General features: G+C 40.4%; 1 protein-coding gene across 4 annotated transcripts in view; it reads left to right on the top strand.

Annotated features, from left to right (window-relative positions):
- The window catches only part of nrxn2b (neurexin 2b), a 389816-nt gene extending 374259 nt beyond the window's left edge, over nucleotides 1–15557 (top strand). For 3 of the 4 annotated variants that reach the window (XM_051115791.1, XM_051115790.1, XM_051115793.1), the window contains 3 exons: nucleotides 2104–2426; nucleotides 6695–6773; nucleotides 12736–15557. In XM_051115791.1, the coding sequence (XP_050971748.1) occupies nucleotides 2104–2426; nucleotides 6695–6773; nucleotides 12736–13607 (1274 nt within the window). In that variant the 3' untranslated portion in view covers nucleotides 13608–15557. The remainder of the gene's footprint in view (nucleotides 1–2103; nucleotides 2427–6694; nucleotides 6774–12735) is intronic. The other variant, XM_051115792.1, reaches the window with a different exon arrangement.
- Nucleotides 15558–19293: the final 3736 nt, after the last annotated feature.

The following is a 19293-nucleotide window of genomic DNA, read 5'->3' as shown; positions in this document are numbered from 1 at the left end:
GCACGTGCGCAGAGGAAACTTTCTTAGCAGAACTTCTGACTAACGGTTTCACAACCTTCATGCCCACTGGTGAAGGACACGGGTCGCCAGGATCAAACACCCACTCCACTGCGCTGGATCAGAGGAGACGACCTCACACACACACAGATACAGGCGATGGTATCATTACACCTCAGCAGTGTTCGGGCGGTTTGTGCGTTAGTCAGTGCAGCAGCGAGCCCACACACACACACACACACACACTAGTGACCTGTTTGTGCTGTAATTACAAAGTGCAGCTCTTTTCACTCATTTTTCATCTGTGAGTTTATTTTGCCTTCACAAAGGGAGGAAACTCATCTCCACAGAAGAAGACGTTCACTCTGCTCTCGGTGTTCAGAGGTTCAGTTCAACCACAAATGAACATTCTGTTGTCATTTAAAGAAGATGAAGCAAACCTAAAGAACATGGAAGAAGATGTTTCAAGAAATGTAAAGAAGAAGAAAATAAGTCATACGGGTTTGAATGACATGAAGGAGTGATGAGCGAATGATCATGTTCAGAGCGGCTGAAACACTCTTTTTCTTTTTCTTTTTTACTTATTTTCAATTGTTTATTTTTCTTTTTGATTTTTTTCTTTCTTTTTTTGTTATTTTGTTCTTTCTATTCTGTTTTTATTTTTCATTCTTTTTTTCTGTTTATCTGTTTACTTTTTATTCTTTCATTCTTCTTTCTGTTTCAGATTATTTTTATTTCTCTCATTCTGTGGTCTGTGGCGGGTCACTGATCTCCTCGCTCCCGCTTACAGAATGACTGATGTACATCGACTCGCTGAGGTTTCTCCAGACGATGGATGATGTTTTCACTGCATCTGTGAAGCTCAGATCATGAATTCACACTGCTGAATGTTTCCACTCTTTGGGGATTTCTTAGTCGCGCTCAGACCCGTTATATGAAGTCAGGTGCGCAGATTGACAGAGATCCATTCGAACGCTCGCTCAGAACAGTTTGATGTGAAAAAGCTGATTGAAAACCTCACAGGAGCAGAAGAGAGGAACATTTATGTTATTATTACCCGGGATCAGAGAGTCAAACACATTCACAGAGGTGGAGATGTGTGACGGACCCTGTGTGTGTGTGTGTGTGTGTGTGTGTGTTCATTTCCTCACTGATCCATCATCATCATCATCAGAGGCAACATTAAAACTGACAGAATCAAGCATCATCAGTCTCATGAACAGATTTCTTTTCCTTTCTGTCCATTTTTCATCATCAGCTGCTTTATGAATATTTCCTCTCTTCATCGTATTCATTCTGTCCATCTCTCGTCTCTGAAACATTCCAAAGGTCATTTCTGCCCATGTGATGTTTCCATGGAGACGATGATGATGATGATGATGAAGATGAGAGAGAAACTGCTGATAAACAGCAAATCTCACTCGGTAACACAAACTGAGTTTGAACTCTAAATGAAATAGTGATTTGATACAAAACTAAAAGAAATTACATGACCTAATTACATCAAACAAGATTTTTTATACAGTATGTATGAAAAAACTGAAAAATAAGTAATGAAAAATGTAAAAAATTAATTAATTATTAAAAAAAAGGAAAAAATCTATTTCTATCTATCTATATTTTTAATAATTAATTTTTCCCTTTTCTTTCATTCTTTATTTTTCAGTTTGTTGATTGATTGATTGATTATTTGTTTGTTGTTCTTTTTTCTACTTTTATTTTTAATAATTCATATTTCTGTCTTTTCTACTTTATTAATTGTTGTTTGTTAATTGTTGTTTTAAAGTAATTTATTTGTTTGTTTTTTTTCTATTTTTCCATTTATTTATTTTTCTGTCTTCCTTCTTTATTTCATGTTTTTTTTTTTTTTTTTTATGTATTATAACAGCCAAATCATAGGACACGATGCACAATAATATAAAACGATACAACAGGATACGACTTAATCAGTTAAATGGCGTTTAGTCCAGCTGTGGTTTTAAGGGCTGATCTGACGCGTGTTGATGTGAAGTGTTACCGGACCGGAGGTTTGCCGCCGTTTCTCCGTACGTTTGGCCGCCGTTGATCCGGCGTTGATTGTTCTGCTTCGTTTCTCGCTCTCTGCAGGTCGGCAGCTGACGATCTTTAACAGCCAGGCGTTCATTAAGGTGGGCGGTGGCGAGAAGGGTCGTAACTTCCAGGGTCAGATCTCGGGTCTGTACTATAACGGCCTGCAGGTGCTGAAGCTGGCGGCGGAGGGCGACCCCAACGTTCAGGTGCAGGGGAACCTGCGCCTGGTGGGCGACGTGCCGTCCGTCATGAGCACCGACACCACGTCCACCACGCCGCTCGCAGACATGTCCACCACCATCATGGAGACCACCACCACCATGGCCACCACCACCACCCGCAAACAACGCTCGCCCACCATGAGAGACAGCGTCACGCAGGTCAGTGTGTGTGTGTGTGTGGAAAGACCTCATACTGCAGTAACACTCACAGTCTCAGATTGAACACCGGAGCAAATACTTGTGCAAAAGTCAAAAGATGAAGTTATTTCCTGTTTGATAAATACATTTTTTAATGTATCAGTATTAAAGGCACAATATGTACATTTACCACTAGAGGGCACATATGCAAAACAAACAAAGAACCAAAGGCGTAGTTTGATGATGCCGTGATTGACTGTGGAATCATGGGAGATGTCGTCTTCATCCCCACAGCCAATGCAATCCGACAGGACTCGGGCAGAAATCATGTTCATCAATGAGCGAATGTATTAAATACTTATTAAGATCACTGTAGTTTGAAGCAGGGTGGGGCTGAAAGCCGTGGAAGTGAAATGAGGATGCTGCAGTGGTTGCTAGTGAAGGACGAGTGCGATACACGGCTCAGAAGCAGCAGAGCTTTTATTATGACACAGTCAACCACTTCTGCTTCTTCCAAAAATGTATCTAGTACGATAAAGTTTTATCATACTAGATACATTTGAGTCTGTTGAAATCGTACATTTTGTGGCTTTAATTGATGTGATGATCAACAGTAGAGACAGAATTTTTATGACAGAAATTATTTAAAATAACAAATTATTATTATTATTATTATTATTAATTACTATTAATAAATAGTGTGTGCGTTTTTAAAATGAAAACAAGAAATATTCACTCTGATATAAAAAAATCAAGTATTTAAGAAATATAATATCATTTTATTTCAAAACAATTTCATTTTTATTGCAAAATTCCTAATAAAAGAGTCTGAATTTTACTCATTTTCAAATGTTAAAACATTTACTACTGCACAACTTGGGTAAAAAATCAGATTGCATTTTTTTCTTTCTGATATATATTTTTTTTTTTTTGCAATTATGTATCAATAAATATGATGATGATGATGATCATGAATACAAAATAAAACTATAAATGTTACTATTGTAATATTTCACTGCTAAATAATGAAGTATTTAAGAAAAAGAACAATTTTGTTTTACATTATTATAGTACAAATATTTATGTTAATATTTTATTTTGACAGAAAACTGCAGGAAGCCTAAAAGCTTCTCTTCTTTGCTGTAAAACACTTAGCATATATATGTAATTAAATCACTACCTTTGAATTCTATAATGGCACTAAGCCATGTCACCGTTCTGTTTTATTTTGATAAATGGTTGAGTCTAGCAGAGAGTTTATTATATTTCACCTGAAATCCACTTGATGGTTGTTTGAATCAGAGTGATTCGTGGACTGATGTAGAAATGCAGTAGAATTTACTTCATTCTGCTGCTGCGCTGCTCCAGTGAAGTCAGTTTCCGAAGCTGTGAAACAGTATCGTGTGGTTTAAATGAAGCTGTCGTGTCGTGACGTGCCTACAGTCAGCGCCGGGTTTGCTTACGGTCTCAGAATAACCCTCAGAAATGTCAAATGTACAGCAGTAACCCGCAGCCATCCTAAATGTAAATCTAAAATGAGCCGTGTGAATCTATACCGGATCCTGCAACTCATCTCCAGCTTCAGACATAAAAGACACACGCCAGCGTTTGCCTGCGGTTATTAGCTTTCCTCTTCCTGTACCGAGAGCGCATTTGAATCCAGCTCAATAGTTCACAAACAGGCAGAAGAGACATTTGATTATGGCAACAAAACATTCAAAACAGCGGACCATTAATATCTGAAAAACAAAAGCCTTTTCCATTTGTTCTCCACTGGGAACGGTTTGCATGTCTGTGGTGTTAATGCGATCGCTGGGCCGAGGACGAATTAAACGGATCCGTACGACTCAAATGTCACGTTGGGTTACGGGAACACGTGAAGCTGAAATGTGATTTTGATCCGCGGCGCTCCGAATGATGTAGTCTCTAATAAATATCACTATATGAAATAAACAAGTGAAGAAACACTCCAGGCTTCGGTACAGTAGTCTGCAGCTTTTCAGAACTAATTAAAAGAAAACAGGATTGTGTCCCGCGGCTGCTTTAGACAGAGCGAGCGTCAAATAAATCTGCTGTGAATGAGGTCCTCGTCCGGTTCACAGTGAAACGGCAGATCGCTGAATTCGGGAGACGAGAGTCACGGAGCAGAACTAATGCCAGCTACTAATTCTGTTCATACACTTATTAGGGCTCGAGCCCCGGTGGGGTGAGGACCGTATTGGAATTGCTCGGATTCTTCTTCTTCTTCTTCTCCAAAATGATTCACGTTCTTGAGGGCCTAAACATGCTCGAAAAATCATGAAACTTCGCACACGACAGAACACGACTCCTCCTAAGATTTAGTGAGATCAACACCAAATTTGGTCAGTCTGATCTAAAGCCCTTTGTGACGTTAGATTGCGAAGGTCTTGAGTTTTTGTTGGCCGTGGCGGCCTGACAAACTTCGATGTTTGGAAAAAGATGATGTTGTAACTCAGCCATAAAATCTGAAAAATCCGATCATAAAATCCGATCTGCACCAAACGTCACACGTGTGATAAGAGTCCTGGCCTGAACACATCTAAAGGCCAATATTCAGTTATTATCGTAGCACCACCTGCTGGCAACAGGAAATATCTTGTTTTACACATACCATGTTTAATATGCGCCAAACAAAAATTAAGTTACTCATATATTCCTGTTCTGTGACAACTTATTTACATTATGTGATGTTTCTTTTGTAAGCTGTGTACATTTTGGCCCTTTTTTTAGAAAACAAAAAGGGTTCTATGTACAGAAGTCTATGGAACCCAAAAACTAAAGCTTAATATCTCAAAACGGCTCAGAATGCAGAAACAACCTTAGAATTCCAAGGCAGTGATATATGGCTTTGACATATTCCCCCAGTATTTACCACTTTAAATGCATATTGCTCACCGTGCACTGTTTTCCTAAAGCCGCCGGGTGGCAGTGGGCACGGATGTGAGGGCCCTTTCAACGCTTATATATACAGTAGTCAACATTTGAAGTGGATCAAAAGCTTTCATCACAGTTGTCCTAAAACCAAAACAATACCCGTTCTTGTCTTCGGACAACTTTTTGGATCCACTTCAGATGTTAACTACTCATAATGATAGCATGTTGGCAGAGTTTTTATTTCTAAATATTTGAATAACAATCAGTGTAGAATTGGGGGGGGGGGGGTTGTAAAGATTAGATTGAGATCCTCTTGTTTCAGTGTTCATTAACTTTTTTTTTCAGATTTAGTTTTAGTTATTTTAGTACATCAAATTAAATGAAATGAGAAAAGTTGCCTTGGGAATTAGCTGATTGTTTTTTTTACATTTTAGTTAATAACCCTGACAGACGTGAGTACAGAAATACAGACAGATGGATGGATGGACAGAAAGACAGATAGAGATGGAGATGAACAGACAGACAGATGGACAGATGGGTGGATGGACAGACGGATGAACAGAGAGAAAGACAGACTGATTAACAGACAGACAGACAGACAGACAGATGGATGGACGGAAAGAAGGACAGATGGATGGATGGACGAACAGATAGTGAGATGGACAGACAGAAAGATAGACTGATTAACAGACAGATGGATGGACAGAAAGAAGGACAGACAGACGGATGAACAGATAGAGAGACAGACAGACAGATGGATATACAGAAGCACAGATAGACAGACGGATGGATAGACAGAAGGACAGAGACAGATGGATGGACAGAAAGAAGGACAGACAGATGGATGGAGAGACAGATGAACAGATAGAGAGATGGACTGACAGAAAGATAGACTGATTAACAGATGGATAGATGGAAAGAAGGACAGACAGATGGGTGGATGGACAGATAGACAGATGGGTGGACAGACGTATGGATGGACAGAGTGACGTGTTGTCAGTCACAGGTCAGCTCTGTAGTGCTTTGTTCTGCTGAATCTCTCTGCTGGTTGAATAAAGCTGAAGTGTCACGGCTGACCGTGTGTTTCCCTCAGAGAGACTCAATTTCTCAGATGTTGAAATGAGTTGGACGTGTCATGAGAAACAGATGAGAATGATTTCAGACGCTGTGTCTGGCAGCTTTGGCTCAGAGATGACGTCTCCAGTGTTCAGATATGACAGTATATATTTACACGCGGACACCTGATTAATGGACTGAAAACAGATTCATGCCGCTTCAGTCAGAGTGTGTGTGTGTGGGATCATCACATGACAGCTGTCTGTGTGAATGTGGTTTGTGTTTGATGTATTTTTAATCACTTATATTGAAGAAGGACTCTGTCTGTCTGTCTGCAGAATACTGACGATCTGTTAGTAGCGTCAGCAGAATGTCCGAGTGATGATGAAGATCTCGAGGAGTGTGAGCCTGGAAACGGTGAGTCAGTCTTACCATCTGTGTGTGTTTTTATGTGCTATAAACACACTCACACACACACACATGTCCCATGTGCAGCTGTGATTGGACAAAAAACGCCTCAATTAAAGTCGACAGTCACATATTGGACCTAAATTAATGGCGTAATGTCGCAGTAAAATATGTCTTGATCATTTTCATCTCTGATAGTAGCGCTGAGTGTTTCAGTCTGATGAATGTGAATGAATTAAGGAAGCTAAATGAGATAGTTTAATTTATTATATTTATATCATGCCGTTGATAAACTCCTTTAAATGTGTATTCTGAAAACAAATCGTATTATCGAATACAGACGGCTTGTGAAGTAGGTATGTGTATATATCCATCTATTGATCTTAGTTGCCTTAGTTGGCAGAATCCAGTAGCTAGAGACCACTAATAACACCTTAGCAACAGGCCAGCATCTGCCTAGCAACCACCAAGAATGCTTCAGTAACTGCTTAGCAACCGGTCTGAATGCCTTAGCAACCTCCCAGGCACAGCATAGCAACCGTGTGAGGGTGAGCAGCAGTTCATCTGTGCTTTTGAGAGCAAATATTTCTGTTGCACACTGGAGCAGACAAAAGGACAAAGAGAGCAAACAAATTGTGTGACTCACCGTCAAATGCAGGACAACAAAGCGAAAGAAAACAAGAAAGATGAAGGTACAAATCAAACAGAGAGAGAGAGAGAGGAGGGGGGGCCTCGACTGGCATCAGCATGTTCCTCACGTTTGCTGTATCGTGGGAGAGACGGATGAGCCGCAGACGAGGCAGAGCAGAGACGGACGGACGGACGGATGGAAATCTCTGCATTGCGCTTGTGCTCCAGGGTCCCACAGAAGCGTCTCGTGAACGTCCCTCCTCTCAGCCGATCCCCACAGGCTAATTAATCTCTGCCCTCGTTAGGCGCTCCTAATTACATCATTCGCTGGAGCTTGCCGACCGTTCGCTAGTTCTTAATGAGCTGAGACTGCAATCGCACAACAGTCGGACTGTTACACACAAACACGCAACAGCAGCGCCTCAGACTAGAGATCTCAAACTCTAAACTCAGACACGGTGAAAACAGGATTTATATGCTACTATAGTATTTGTAAATATTTTGAATTAAGTTTATTTTTGCATTTCTAGTTTTCATTTCATGTTTACATTTTAGCAATTTTTGTTTTTAAAAAATATTTATATGTAGTTTTAAATTATTTTTATTTCAGTTTAAGAAATTTTTATGTGCTCTTGCCCTTTTTATAAGAATTATTTTTTCATATTTCTGTTTAGCTTTAATTTATTTTCATTTCGGTTTTGGTAACTTTGTTACAGACTTTTCCTATATTTCTATTTAGCTTTATTTTTATTTCCATTTTACTAATTTTGGTATGGGATTTTGATGTTTTAATTGTTTTTTGAATGTTTCCTTTTAGCTTTAATTTATTTTTATTTCCACTTTCATTTTAGTAATTTTAGTTTTACTTATTTCAGTTAGTTTCTAATTTTCACTAAAGAATTTACATTTTTAATTTAATATTTATATGAATATAAATAGGTTTATAATACCGCTTTAGAAGTTGGTTTGATTGGGTTTATAGAAACAATAAAGCACCTCGGTCTTTTCATACATAATCAAGATATTCTTCATTTATTAGTTGCAGAAGCAAGTCTAACAAAACAAACATGAACGTTTGAGCGCGCTGCACGTGAAATGTGTGTTTTGATGTGAAGCGAGTACATTTATAGAGGTTAATCTCAGTCTCTCTGAGCGGCTGGGCTCCCGGTGTCTTCTGTCGTCAATTATTAAGCGTCGGGGTCGGTCTCACCCCCGCCGTCGCGCTAGTGTTCGGCTTCAAAATCAAATTAGCTAAGAGAGAGACAACTCCAATCTCAGCCTTCCCCGTGGCCCGAGCGCTCGCGGCAAACTGCGGTTACATTCCAGCTTTCATTACTGCGTGTGGATGTAAACAGGCTCCTGAATGCCCAAAAGGAGCCGTACGCTTTTCTTCTGCACGTAGCATTTTATTTTCCCTGTTCTGATTGCAGTGCTGCTCGTCAGCAGATCGTCATCGAGAAGCAAAATGACGTAGGATAAGTCTTGTTTTCCGAAAAAATATCACAATTAAGTGGGTTAAAACAAGAAAAAATGTCTGCCAATGCGGTCAGAAAATTAAACATACTTTTCATTTGAATTGCATTGTATTTTAGTGCTTCCTTAAAGCATGAAGTCACTTAATTTTGATAGACTTTTCAGAACACAAGACTTAATATCTTAATTTCTGAAGTAAATGTGACTTGGTTAAAGTAAGTGTAGATATTTGTGACCTTGGAGCACAAAACCAGTCATAAGTATCACGGGTGTATTTGTAGCATCTGACAAAATATTTGATTTTTCTTGCCAAAAATCATTAGGATGTTAAGTAAAGATCATATTCCATGAAGATATTTTGTAAATTTCCTGTCGTAAATGTATCAAAACTTAATTTTCGATTAGTAACATGCATTGCTAAGAACTTCATTTGGCGATTTTCTCAATTTTTTTTGTTTGCACCCTCAGATTCCAGATTTTCAAAGAGTTTTATCCTAACAAACCATACATCAATGGAAAGCTTATTCAGCTTTCAGATGATATATAAATCTCATTCTCAAAAAATGGACTCTTATGAGTGGTTTTATGGTCCAGGGTCACAGTTGTACTCCAAAACAAGACAAAAATACAGTGGAAGATGTTAGATCAGGTCCCCACGCCAGACAATTAGGATCCAGCCCCGGACACCGGATCCCGTCAGAAAATATCAGTCTTTCCGGTAACAGAACAACTAGTCAGCGAGCTGTAGTTACCCCAACCCCACTAACAGCAGGTTTCTGTCAGTTACGAAGTTGACCGATGGAAGCCAGAAAAGAGCAGAAGCAGGAGACGAAGTGATGATGGTAAAAAGGAGCAGAGTTTATTGAATAGTCTTAGTTGCGTATGTCTCAATGCTCAGACTTCGTCTGGAGAACACAAATTCAACAAGTACTGTTATACCAAACTGATTCACAACATCCCATAAACCTTGAGTTTCTATTAACATTTCCTTGTATCTCTTATTCATGAAGACAAACAGCCCTTGAAGCTACACAGTCATAAGACTAAACAACAATGAAAGAAATATATAAAAAAACAACTATAATATAATATGAATTACTAATCAATTAATTAATCAATAAAATGAATATATAAATGATTATAATGATTAAATGGAATAATAAAATGATGAAATGGTTAATGATTCTAAATGAATAAAGAATAAATGAAGAATATATAAAAAGAAAGCAAAACACAACACAAATGTATGGTTGCTCTGAGGCAAAACACACACAGTTTGCATTTGAGGATCATCAGATCCTTCAAAGAAAACCATCTTTTACAGTGCTTTTAGACTTAGAGCTAAGAATCATGAACAATATTGGGTGTAATGCAAAACTAGGTATTTATTTACTGAGAGGGATTACTCTAACCTAACTACAGTTACTTCTGATGTAATTGCGTTAAATACTTCATAGACTATAAAACAAATTCTGTTTAAAACAATAGGATATTTGCCATCAAAATGTAACATCTAATGTTATAAAATGTAAGTCTTAAAGTAACAGTCAGTTCAAGAATAATTTATGCAGTTGTATATTATTTATTTGAAGTAATTAAAAGAGTTTTATGTCTGTCCTTGTGCTGCTTGAGCAATACTTTTTAGAGACAGTAATTAGTACGGTAATCTTATTTCACTGTGGAAGACGTTAATAGTAGCTAGTGATTAATTACTCAACTTTCCCAACACTGATCATGAATTCAGTGGAGAGAAAGCGCTTTCAGAGATGTTTTTAATGTAATTTTTGTTTTCCTCAAAACTGCAGTATAAGCACGAGTTGATGCAGGTCCTGTGTGCTCGTTCTGTGCATTTCTCACTATTAATGACATTTAATTTGCCCGTTGAATTACAGTGCGTCTCCTGCAGTTTGTTTGGCTTAAATCGCATCTCTCGTGACAGATTTGCAACAGACAGACGTAAGTGTCATTTGTTGCAGTGTGAGAAACAAAAGCTGAGGAGTGAAGCATGAATAAAGCTGCAGTGATTACTCTGGTTACTGACGGTGCTCACTTACTCACTCCAGACAATCGTTGTGAAACAAGTGAGATATTAGTTTGTACACATGAGTCATGATGCTATTCTGATGCCGGTCTTGTCGTCAACGCGACTGTCACAGGAGGCAAAGTTTGGCCAATCACAGACTGGAACGCTGATTTGCGATCTTTAACACACAGACACGTTCACTGACTCGTGCGTCTGCGGACTGACAGTTTGAGCGGGTTCGCTCGTTTCCTTCAAGTGCGTTTTAGAGAAGACGCTGTCCCCGGGGTTCAAGGTTCCTCTGCCCCGAGCGATCGATTCTGCCCTCTCCGGGAACAGCCTGCTGTGGATTTGCTAGCGTGTCATAAGATATTCCAACAAATTTAATAAAAGCTGGAAATATTGTTGCGCCCGGTGGCACGTTAACACGCGGGCTCGTATAATTCACAAAGCGGCGGTGTCAGTTACTGAATTATCAGACTTTGACAGATCATTCCTCTAAACGGCCGGTCGCCTCCAGCGGCTTTCCCTAGCAATGGATATGAAAGATTTGTCGGCGGCGAACGGGCATTCGTTTTATAGCGATCGCTCCCCAGACTCTCGGCCCGCAGACGCACGGCTCTACGGAGGGGCTGTTGGGTGGGACGGACTCTGTGAAAGATGCCATTAACATACTGTTTGCTTTTCAGCTTCTAACAACAGACTGTTCGTGTGTGTGTGTGTGTTCTGAATGCTAATGTCACCTTTTCTCCTGGTGGATTCTCTCAGTTTCTTTGAGCTTAATGACTCTGTTCATCAATATGCAAACAGGAAGCTCTTTTTGAAGGTTCTGCTGGTTAAGGGGAGGGTGCCGTGTTGATGCCACGGTTTGAGGAGGTTTCCCAAAGCGCAGCAGAACAGTCCCCCCCCCCTCTGCCAAAGCAATGTTTGTCACACTAATTTGCCTCATCGAGTGAATAACAATGATGTGCATTATGTGTTTAAACAGAGCCCACTGTCATAGATTCATTTCAGGTGTCGATGCCACAGATGAATCCTAATGAATTCTTTATTCCTCTTGTATGATTTTGACATTCCTTGACAATCCAGTTCGGCTTTTGTTATTCACGGCATGAGATTTCCGAGGGACAGGCTTACGGATAATTATCTTGAAAGATTTGGTCTGTGTTTTGAGGGGGGGGAGGAAGGTCTTGCGGGACAGTAATTTGAAAATATCACCTTCGGTGTCCCGGGGTGAGAGTGGGAAGTTTTGCATATAGATCCTCATCATTAGCGCGCTATCACCATGCCAACGGGGAGCGGGGATTATGAGCTTTATGAGCTCCGGGAAAGAAAAAAACAAACAAACAAAAAAAAAAACGTTCACTGAATGATGCATTCAAAACACTTTGAAACATGGGCTGAAATTTGTTTATCACTATCCGAGAACAATCTTACACAGCTTTCTTTTTGTAACTTTTTTTTTCATGCAAAAATCATGCGGCCAATTTGTCGATGTAAGTGACCTGTACTACGTGGTTTGCTCTCTTCTTAAACATGCAGTCAGTGAGTGGAGGTTAGCCCAGCTAGCGCTAGCCTTAGCCCAGACGTAGAACTGTTTTTGTAGTGTACATATGTGTTTAACTGTATTGCTCTCTGTATTGCTCTAACCCTGTAATGTAAACACGACTGTAGTTGTCTAGCGTTAGCCTAGCTGTTGATAGCCTGATGTTAAACAGAGACTAACTAACTGTAGAACTAACCTCAAGAAGTCTTAGTGCTGTTCTAATGATGGCTCTTCTCTCTCTCTTGTGCGCCGGTCGGCTCGGCTCGCGACTAACGCCGTGTCCCTTCTCTCTTTCGTCCTAGGAGGTGAACTAGTGTTGCCAATTATAACTGTGGATTCCCTTGACCCCCCGTCCATTGTGACGCGTTACCCCGTTATCCCCCCGCCCCCGACCTATCGCCCCTTCCTCACCTTGCTCGAGACCACCAAAGAGTCTCTCCCCTTGCCCGGCCGGCCCCCCTGTCCGCTGGACCAGGAGGACTGCGAAGAGCCCGCGGAGGTGTCGGCCTACGGCTCGGGCGAGATGACGGAGTCCGACGACGAGGACTACTATAAAAACTCGGCCCTCGTCACCGACCGGACCGTACTGCCCCCTCCCCCCGCGGCCGGGAACCCCCGGGGCGACCGGCCCTTCGCCCGCTTGCCCGACTCCCACCGGCCGCCGCCGCCGTTCACCCCCACGGCGCCGCCGGCGGCCCGGCTCAAACCCGGCATCAACGGCGGCCCCCACATCCCCGCGGGCAAAATGAACACCCGCGACCAGGTGCTGCTGCCGCCCGCGCAGCCGTCGGGCGAGCCCGAGCACGGCGGGCGGCATCGACACGTGCCGGGTATAACGTATCCCCCCAATTTCCCCCATGTGCCCACTACAGACCCCTCGTCGCCGGACCGAGGGCCTCCGGGAGCGGTGGAGGTGATCCGCGAGTCCAGCAGCACGACGGGCATGGTGGTGGGCATCGTGGCCGCGGCCGCCCTCTGCATCCTCATCCTGCTCTACGCCATGTACAAGTACCGCAACCGCGACGAGGGCTCCTACCAGGTAGACCAGAGTCGCAACTACATCAGCAATTCGGCCACGCAGAGCAACGGCGCCCTGGTGAAGGAGAAGCAGCCCGGCGCGGCCAAGACCGGCACGAAGAGCAAGAAGAACAAAGACAAGGAGTACTACGTCTGAGCGCGGCCTCCGGAGGGACCCGGGCGGAAGCGAGGGGGAGAAGGAGAGAGAGAGATAGGACGAGGAATGGAAAGGGAGGTCCGGGTATTTGTCGCCAGTTTACCGGTCACATTTAGAGCTCCGACATCGGTCTTCTTTCGTTTCCCGTCTCGTCTAGCCGTCGGCCTCATTTCCAGCGAGAGCTAAAGAGTTGGAAAGCGTCCAGGCTTTGGAATCTCATCCCCTCCCTCGTGTCCATTTTTGATAGCTAATCCCCGAAACTCTGCGAGACTTTTGTATTGAAGAAAAGTGATTTTTTTTTTTTTCCCCGTCACGTGTCACTCGACGCTCTAGTTCTAGTTTTATTGTAAATACGACGCGCGTCCTCGATATTCAGATCGTCTCCCGACCCGCGTGCGGGCGATCCGATCGGTCGAGAATCGTTTGGGAACGCGAGCGTGGCGCAGGAGACGTCTGAGGAGCAGACGGTGCCGATAACGTTTAGCAGTCGCACGCTCCTCCGTAATACTGCCAAACCAGCTCTGTGTCAAATCCGTCTCCCTCTCTTTCCAAGCGCTTCACGTTTCCATCCTCCGCTCCCTTCATCCCTCTCTTTCTCTCTTTCCCCGCACCCTTTCTTGGCTTGTTCTCTCTTTTTCTCCTTGTCCTTGGTGCTCAGGAGCAGATGCAACGTAATTCTGTTGTGTTTCCAGCATGTGGTATTCAAAATGAAAAGAGACAAAAACTGTTTCTGTGGAGTCAAACAAATTTATATATAAATATATATATATATCTCAATAATATATATCGAACCGTTACAACTAGCGAAACTGTGGACGATCCCTTCGGCCGGAGGCCCGCGCTCACCCCGCGTTCCAGCAAATATTCGTCGTGTGTTTTCGGGGTTCCGCAGGGCTCCGTCCTGGGCCCGCCGAGGATCTCGGTTTCTGCTCCACATTCAAGAACCTGAAACCCCCAACAGCAAATCGAAATATTCACACACAGATCTTTGAAAAGACAAAGGGACACAAGTGACCGAAAGTCTGACACGATCGATCGAGACCCACGTCACATCAACAAACCGTATCAGTGGAAAACAGCAGAGCAGGATGCTAGGATGTTTTTCGTTTTCTATGTGCGTGTGCGTGCTTTCTTTTTTATTTCGTCACGTCCGAGGGAAAAGACAATAACGTTCCAGTTAACGTACGTCCCGCGTAGGGAACGTGGACTCTCCTGCGTCTCTCGGGAGGAAAGTAGGTATGAACTTTGCGCGTTCGACCGAACGAACTCTCTTGAAAGAAAGACGAAACGGCCCGTTCCTTGGAAGGTGTACATCTTGAACTCTAGTATTCTAATTTTCTCAACTCTATTAAAAGAACTAAACTCTACATTGAAAAGAAAATGTTTAAAACAGTTTGTGAAATGTCTAAATATTTGAACCTCATCCCAGTGCTAAAAGAGATGTGTTTTTCCTAATTATCATCCCTAAGAACAAAAAAAAAAATGAGATGCAAAGATGGGTGAATTCCGGAAAGAAGACGCTCCTTTGAATATTAAACGGCAAAATGTGATTTGGTTTACAAGAGAACATTACCTTTACCAGGCGGGACAGAATCTCCTTGTATCCAGGAGACTTTGATCGCCGACTCCATCCTCCGTTGGCACCATGTCGCTCGCTTTACCCAGCGCGTGGAGGGCTGCTCATACTCCATACTCACTCGACGAGGACCAGACGTCATCATCATCATCATCACGACCGTTTGATTTCACTCTTCCATCGTCGTGTGTCTGCGTGAGCGGCGTTTGTCTGTGTGAATGTTTCCATTCTTTCCGTTCCTGTTCAGGTTTGTCGGTTGCGTTTCTCCTCAGCTCCCTTGTTCTTTCTAAATGTTATTGTAGAGTGTTCCAGTGAGATGAATCTGCATACGTGTATATTAACAGAAGGGAATACAATTGGTTATATACTTCTTACACCCCGTGTCGTGTGCTTATTTCAGATTGACACTTTTCTTCCAGGATAATCTTCCTCACTTCAGCTCGACACCAACACTGTAAACTGCAGTGTATTTATAGTACGGTGTGAGACTGGACTCGTAAAACACGTTTACGTGAGCCGGTAAGTCTTCGATTTTCATAATGCTGTGTGGTTTCTTACTCAACATTCAAAATAAAGCAGAACACATTAGAATTTCTTAAAGAGTGAAAGCTGTGATGTTGAGTCCTGATGTATTTCCAATATCAGACTGACGCTGATACATAGTAATACTGCCAGATACAAACATGGTTCATTTATATTTTATCATAGTAATTCATTATATATTATTTTTATTTTGATGTCAATTTAATAATTGTAGATGCTAATTAATGTTAGTCGTATTTCCTATCATTGATCATCAATCGCTTTCAAACGGTCCACGGTGATCCGGTTAATAATCTGACGGGTGTTCGTTCTGTCCAGGTGTGATAGATGCGGGTTTCATTGTTGGTCCATATTTGTATGCAAACACAGACCACTGAATCACGACTGTCGGTTCAGACTCTGTCAAAAACTTTTTTTTTCTTTTTTTCTGAGAAATGTTTTTCTTTTAAATTCTCCAAAAATGTATTTTCCTCTTCCCTCTCCAATTTGTAGGTCTATGAAATGTTTACTTTCCCCCAAATTTTATTCCTCTACCAAAAAGCTTTGTTTAAAGTAAAATAAAATATTTGAACATTGGGCAAAAAAGTCAAAGAGGCATTACAACAACTGTCTAATATGTTTAGATTTAAAGCAGGTTATATGGGCCGTTCTACAGAATAGTTGGAAACGTCTTGGAAAAAAATGCCTTTTACCAAAAAAATATGTATGCAAATTGTATAATGTTCAAGGTACACATTTCTTATGCATTTAATTCTCATATTTTATTGTCAGAAAGTTTTGGAATATTTGTCCTCTTTTCAAATTTGTCACTAGTAATAATATTTAAATTTGTAAAATTTAAATATTTAAAAAAAGTATTTATTGACCTATTAAGATTTTACTTTTTTTACAAAAATTATTGTTTTTGATGAAAACATTTCAGGATTTTTCTTCATATAATGGACTTGATTGGTGCCCCGATTTTGAACTTCCAAAATGTAGTTTAAATGCAGCTTCAAAGGCTCTAAATGATCTCAGCCAAGGAAGAAGGGTCTTATCTAGTGAAACGATCGTCATTTTTTTCAAAAAATAAAAATGTGTATACTTTTTAAGCACAAAAGCTGGTGTAGCACAGGCTCTGGGATGCGCGTTCACGACACTACGTATTGAATCATGTTGAAAGGTCACGTGGAACTACAGACCCAGTGTTTACAAAACGAACGCACAAAGACTAAGAAAGTGCAAGTAAGTCAAAAGCTGTTTACAAACAAAAAGGTACAACGTGTCGGACGATTCTGAAGTTGTAGGAGAAAATAAGATGGAGTTTTTCGTCATACTCTACCTTTTTGAGCCGGAGTACACAGACCATGAACTTACACGTGATTTGTAGTAGTGATGGGAAGTTCAGATCATTTTACCAACTCAGACCTTTGAGTCTTGTTCAGCAAAATGAACAAATCTTTTTTGAGTCATTTCGTTCATTTTAGCAAAATCAGTGTCACGTGACGCCCCATAAGATGAACGAACGACTCGAAACAGGTGAACTAATTCCAGTACAGAACCTAATAGGATGTTGCGCATGCGCGACTGGACGAATCACTCCTCAAGACGACTTGTTCATGAGTCACATTAAACATTTGTTCAAAATGAACAAAATGAAAAAGCCTGTGCTTAAAAAGTAAAAAATATTTTGTGCTTAAAAAGTAAAAAGTATACACATTTTTATTTTTCGAAAAAAAATGGCAGATTGTTTCACTAGATGAGACCCTTCTTCCTCGGCTGGGATCGTTTAGAGCCTTTGAAGCTGCATTTAAACTACATCTTGTACGTTCAAAATTGGGGGCACAATTGAAGTCCATTATATGAAGAAAAATCCTGAAATGTTTTCCTCAAAAACCATAATTTCTTCATGACTGAAGAAAGAAAGACATGAACATCTTGGATGACAAGGGGGTGAGTACATTATGTGTAAATTGTTGTTCTGGAAGTGGACTTCTCCTTTAACATTTTTTCAGAGGTAAACCAATAATTAATTTTTTAACAATAGTTCAAGTGTAATTTGAGATTTGTTGTATTTTGAATCCAATTTTTTTTTTATAAAAGGCAAAAACGTTGATCATACTGATTTCAAAGTTAAGGATTCATTAGTGTGAATATACATTAAAGCAATAACGTCTTAGCTGTAATTCAGTATACGTCATTTGTGACAAAACATCCCATGTTTCGATGGTGACAGCACATTTTCAGTAGTGATGTTAATGCTTTGGTAGCGAACACATCACATTACAGAATTTTAACTCACATACTAAAACACTACTAAAACATACTAAAATACAAAAAATGTGATAACACTCTAGTATAGGGAACAATTCTCACTATTAACTAGTTACTTATTAGCATGCCTATTATTAACATATTGGCTATTTATTAGTTCTTATAAAGCAGCGGTTCTGCATGAACATAATCTACATCCCTAATCCCAATACCTAAACTTAACAACTACCTCACTATTTATAAGTGGCTAATTTATAAGAGTTTATTGAGGCAAAAGCTGTAGTTAATGGTTTGTTAATAGCGAGAACTGGACCTTAAAATAAAGTGTGACCAAACTTGCATAACTGTACTAAAATTTTATTTCCCCCCAATATTAGGGTTCTGTGTTCCCTCCTGTCACTGCTGTGATGAAACAGTGATGACGTTGTGGTCGTGACTGTTTGGTCTCCACCAATAAAGTGTGCTTAACTGCAGGAAAAAAAAGGTGTTGGGTAGTGATGTTCTTGTAAAGTTACACAGATTTTTCAGAATTTTTAACACATTTATCTCAAAAAGATGAGACCCATCTACTGACACCTTGTAGCTACGAGAGAGAGGGACACAGGAATATTTACTGATCATAAATGTATTAATTTAGTTCAAATCAGCCAATGGACTAAAACATACACTTTTTAGTAGTGATGTGAAAAATGCGGGACACTTTTTTTTTTATACGTTTTTTATAAGTTTCATAATTTACAAAGAAAATATAAACTAAATATATTTTTTGTGAATTTCAGTATTTAAAAGAATCAAAAAGATACTTTTAAAAACAACAATGGGGAAAAAAATACAAGTATTTCAATATTTTCATAAGTTGAAATTTAGGAGTTAGGGTTCAGGACAGTCTCCTCCCAATCAAAAGTACCCAATAAATGATGATTTTATATATACTAAGCTTACTAATGTTTTAAATATTATTGTGGGTTTCAATAGATAGTAGAATGATTTTAATACACATTTGAATACTTAAATGCTTTTTAAATGTGTTTATTTTATTATTATTATTATTATTATTATTTTATTTGTGGAACAGCAGTTTGCACTAATTCTGTAGTATGGCCCATATATGCATATATTTAACCTGGTTTTGTTTTGATTACAGTTTGCAAAAACTAGAGCAGGGGTAGGTAAGTTTGGTCACAGAGAGTCGCAGCTCCAAACCCAACACCTGAACACACCTGAACAAGTTAATCAATGTCTTGAGGAATATTAAGTCTTTAGGCAGGTAAGGTCTTTAGGGTTGGAGCTGAACTCTGCCGGACAGCGGCTCTC

Source organism: Labeo rohita, chromosome 7 (genome assembly GCF_022985175.1).
Source record: "Labeo rohita strain BAU-BD-2019 chromosome 7, IGBB_LRoh.1.0, whole genome shotgun sequence".
Lineage (NCBI taxonomy): Eukaryota > Metazoa > Chordata > Actinopteri > Cypriniformes > Cyprinidae > Labeo > Labeo rohita.
Note: the sequence above shows the minus strand (reverse complement) of the source record. Positions and strands in the feature narration are given on the sequence as shown.